The sequence below is a fragment of the Gekko japonicus genome, unplaced genomic scaffold, assembly GCF_001447785.1.
Source record: "Gekko japonicus isolate JY-2015 unplaced genomic scaffold, Gekko_japonicus_V1.1 scaffold4707, whole genome shotgun sequence".
Classification (NCBI taxonomy): domain Eukaryota; kingdom Metazoa; phylum Chordata; class Lepidosauria; order Squamata; family Gekkonidae; genus Gekko; species Gekko japonicus.
In genome coordinates this window covers 11,301-15,836 of record NW_015171642.1, presented here as the reverse complement: position 1 = coordinate 15,836, position 4,536 = coordinate 11,301, and the positions used below count along the sequence as shown (strand labels likewise).

Genomic DNA, 4,536 nt, shown 5'->3' with positions numbered 1-4,536 from the left:
CTGCCGGATTCTTGTGGTTCTAGCATGACTTTCTGGTGAGTTGCTAAAGCGAGTGTTGGATTTGTTTGAGCACAGCGGACTTAACACACTGAGGTGAGCCACAGAGGAATGTTTGTTACACACACACCTTGTCCTTTTGGCAGAACCATTAGAATTACACAGATTATAGCTTTGTTCTTCTCTGCTGATTTGTGTGCTTTATCAAGAATTACATTGAAGCAGGGCTCTTTTTGTAGAAAAAGCCCAGCAGGAACTCATTAGCATAATAGGCCACACTCAACACCAGAAACTCATTAGCATATTAGGCCACGCCCCTGCCAGCACAGCTCATTAGCACATTAGGACGCACCCCCATGTTTGATAGTACAGCTCATTGGCATATTAGGCCATACCCCCATGTTACCAGAAGTATGGTCATCCAGCCACACCCACCTTTTGCTTCTTATTCTGTTTACCTTGTTTGTTGTCAAAACCCAGGGCTTTTTTTGTAGTAGGAACTCCTTTGCATGTTAGGCCACACACCCCTAATGTGGCCAATCCTAATGAGTTTCTGCTGTTGGGTGTGGCCTATTATGCTAATGAGTTCCTGCTGGGCGTGGCCAACCTGAGAGCCAGCCGGAACTCCGTTCCTGTGCGTTCCTGCCCAAAAATAGCCCTGCATTGAAGCCAGTGGAAAAGGTTGGGGCTCACAGCGGAATGCCAGAGGACTGCAGGGGAGTCTGCTGGATCAGACCAGTGGTCCGTCTGGTCCGGCGTACTGTTTCACACAGTCGCCGACCTGTTGCCCTGGAGGGCCAAACAAACAGGGTAGAGAGGCCAAGGTCCTCCCCACCCACCGCTGCCTCCCAGCACTGGGATTCAGGGTTTGCTGCTGCAGGGTTTGGTGTAGTAGTTGGTGGTGTAGTAGAGCGTGGGCTCTAATCTGGGAGAACCGGGGTTGACTCCCCACTCCTCCGCATGCAGCTGCTGGTGTGACCTTGGGTCAGTCACAAGTTCTCTCAGAGCTGTTCTCTGAAGGGTTAGGGTTAGGGTTAGAGCTCTCTCGGCCCCACCTGCCTCACAGGGTGTCTGTTGCGGGGAGATGAAGAGAAGGAGATTGTAAGCCGCTCTGAGACTCCAAGTGAAGGGTGGGGTATAAATCCAACCTCTTATCTTCTGCATATTGGAAGCTCCTTTTGCTAGTCACTCTGGCCGATCGCCATCGATGGACCTTTCATCCATGAATCTGTCTAACCACCTTTCAAAACCCATTACATCGAGTGGCCCTCCAAGGTCTTAATTACTAGTTGTAGAAGTATTTCCTTTCATCTGCCCTGAACCTACTGCCCACTAAATTCTCTGGATAACCCCCCTCTCCCCCGTTCAAGTATTACTGGAGAAGGATTATAAAGCTCCTTGTATCCGCTTTCTCCATTGCTTGCATAATTTTGGCTGCGGTCACACGGAACAGTAGCCACGCTAGAGAGACGGAAGATAGGCGGATTTTCCGGGCGTGATCACAGCACCACATCTGGGAAGCGTAGAGCTCCCATGGCTCAACCGAGGCTTCCCTCCGAAGATGCGTGGCAAAAAACTAGTACCTCCGAGGTACTAGTTTCCGGAAACCGAGGGGGAAGGGCGGGCGTCTGATCATGTTTCCGGTGGCATCCGGCACCCGCCCATGTTCCCTCGCAAACAGGTCATTTTTTTCCCCCAAGGCTCCAGGGATGCGCACAAGCACCCAACGGAGCATGCACACACTTCAGTTTTAAAAAGTAAAAAAACCAACAACAACAACCCCGTTTGCCGCGCCGCCCCGCTTCTTTGCCTGTGGTGTGATCAGCACCTCCCCCCTAGCCACGGGACCTCGATGGGACCTCAAGCGGACGTCTGATCTCGCAGTCGCGCGTTAGTTTGCCCTGGGGCAAACAGCCACGCTTCCCCCCCACATTTTCCAGCCTGTGTGACTGGAGCCATAATAGACTTCTGTCATACCTCCCTTTAGCTGCCTTTGTTCTGAACAGAGAAGTCCCAGCCTCTCCGGACTTTCCTCTTCGGAAAGGTGCTCCAACCTCCTAATCATCTCGGTTGCCCTTGGAATTTCCCCCAGCTCTTCAGTATCCTCCCTGAGACCCGAGCTGCACACAGTGTTCCGAATGAGGCCGAATCATAGCTCTGTTATACAGGCATTGCAATATCTGCCATTTTATTTTCGAACCCTTTCATAACAAGTCCTAGCGTGCTGCACACACCGGGCTGCCGTTTTCATTAAGCTTTCCACTACAACCCCAAGATCTCTTTCAGTCTCATTCTCAGCCAGTTCAGACAGCATCAGCATATATTTAAAACCAGGATTTTTGTTCCAGTACGCTTCATCTTACACATCCATGTTAAACTTCATGTGCCGTGTTGTTATGGGCTCACTGAACTGAGAGAGATCCTACTGTAGCTCTTTACGACTCGTCTTTATTAATTTATCATTTGTTTAAAACATTTAATTAAAACACTCATTAGCCACCTTTCGCCCTTGCAGAACTCATGGTGGCCTATGAATAAAACATTATAAGAAAACACAATAGAAAGAATTATAAAACCCATTGAAAGGCACAATGTTAGAATGACAATTAGGACTGCCAGTGAGTTAAAAACTAAATTCTAATTTCGTTTGAAGTAAAAGTGTCTTCAGTTGCTTCCTGGAGATCAAAAGTGATGAGGCCAGGAGCCAGTTTGGTGTAGTGGTGAAGTGCGTGGACTCTAATCTGGAAGAACCGGGTTTGATTCCCCACTCCTCCACTCGCAGCCGCTGGATGACCTTGGGCAAGCCATAGTTCTGTCAGAGCTGTTCTCTCAAGGACAGTTCTGGAAAGAGCTCTCTCAGCCCCACCTACCTTACAGTGTGTCTGTTGTGGGGAAGGGAAGGGAAAGGAGTTTGTAAGCTGCTCTGAGACTCCGAGTGAAAGGCGGGGTACAAATCCAATATCTTCTTCTTCTCCATGGGGAGATTGTTCCATAATGGTGGGGCTGCCACCAAAAAGGCCCTCTCTTTCTTGATTGATGGGACAGTCAGGGCTTCTCCCTGTGATCTTAATTCCCAGGCAAGAACTTATGGGAGAAGACAGTCCTTCAGACACCCGGGTCCCCAAGCCATGTAGGGCTTTAAAGGTCAAAAACGACACCTTGAATTGGGCTCAGGAGTAGATCGGTAGCTAGTATAATTGCTGTGATCTCAGGAACATATGCTCCTGGTAGGGGTCCCTGTCCAGCAGCCCAGCAGCAGCATTCTGCACTACCTGCAGCTTCTAAACACTCTTCAAGGGTAGCCCCAAGTAGAGAGCATAGCAGTAGTCTAGTCTAGAGAGTAGTCTTGATTTTCACCCTAAGTCGGCTGTGACTTGATGGCACTTTACGCGCACACCTGCCTAGAATGGGCTTGAACCTAGTGGCTTTCTATTTACAAAGAAAGGCCCTGAGCCCTTTAAAAAAATATTTTTATGTGATGGCATGCAACCAGAAAAATGTCAAAAATGTTTAATTCCGCTGTTTACTCTATGACATTTTTACAGGATGTAAGCTGTAATGAAATCCAGACGATTCCCCCACAGATTGGCAATCTGGAGTCTCTGCGGGACCTAAACATCAGAAGAAACCATTTGGTGCATTTACCCGAAGGTAAGAAATCGGGGCGAAGTTGTGTCAAGTGCTAGCGCTCTGGGCCACGGACTTAAATCAGCTGGTAGTTTTGTGCAAAGTCCGTGTTTTACTCTTACGATTGGTTGACAACAGGTGCTTGTGTGTGTACTTTTGCAGAGCTTGCCGAGCTGCCTTTGATACGGTTAGATTTCTCCTGCAATAAAATCACCATGATCCCTGTTTGCTACCGGAACCTCAGGCACTTACAGACAATCACGTTAGATAACAACCCGCTGCAGTCACCCCCCGCGCAGGTAATGTATAATCAGATGTTTAAATAATGGTTTTGACTGGAATATATTTTCTCTATGGGCAAGAGTTATGTCCACAGAAGGGGAAACTTTTAAATTTTGTTAGCATCATATGGGCATTGCAGTGCTTTGGGTTTCTTTGCTGGTTGTCAGCAGGTAGTCTTCGATATACTCTTTGTTGCGACAAGGAAAACTATGCACATGGAAACTGATAGCAGAGGTCCATGAGTGGCTATTAGCCACAAGGTATCGATGAAACACTCTGTCTGGGGCAAGGATGCTCTGTCTTCTTGGTGCTTGGGGGGCAAGAGTGGGAGGGCTTCTGGAGTTCTGGCCCCGTTGGTGGACCTCCTGATGGCACCTGGGTTTTGGCCACTGTGTGACACAGAGTGTTGGACTGGAGGGGCCACTGGCCTGATCCAACATGGCCTCGTTTATGTTCTTATAGACGGAAGACTCTGTCTGGGGCAGTGATGCTCTGTATTCTTGGTGCTTGGGGGGCAAGGGTGGGAGGGCTTCTGGAGTTCTGGCCCCACTACTGGTCCTCCTGATGGCCCCTGGGTTTTAGCCACTGTGTGACACAGCGTGTTGGACTGGGTGGATTTGGGAGTAAGTT

The 4,536-nt window shown here is 48.9% G+C and overlaps 1 protein-coding gene across 1 annotated transcript in view; it reads left to right on the top strand.

The window, feature by feature from the left end:
- LOC107117812 (leucine-rich repeat and calponin homology domain-containing protein 3-like) overlaps positions 1 to 4,536 on the top strand; it is a gene marked incomplete at its 3' end in the record, with an annotated part of 20,106 nt that overhangs the window by 10,224 nt on the left and 5,346 nt on the right. The window contains exons 4-5 of the mRNA XM_015419976.1: positions 3,543 to 3,648; positions 3,787 to 3,923. Coding sequence (XP_015275462.1) covers positions 3,543 to 3,648; positions 3,787 to 3,923 — 243 coding nt within the window. The remainder of the gene's footprint in view (positions 1 to 3,542; positions 3,649 to 3,786; positions 3,924 to 4,536) is intronic.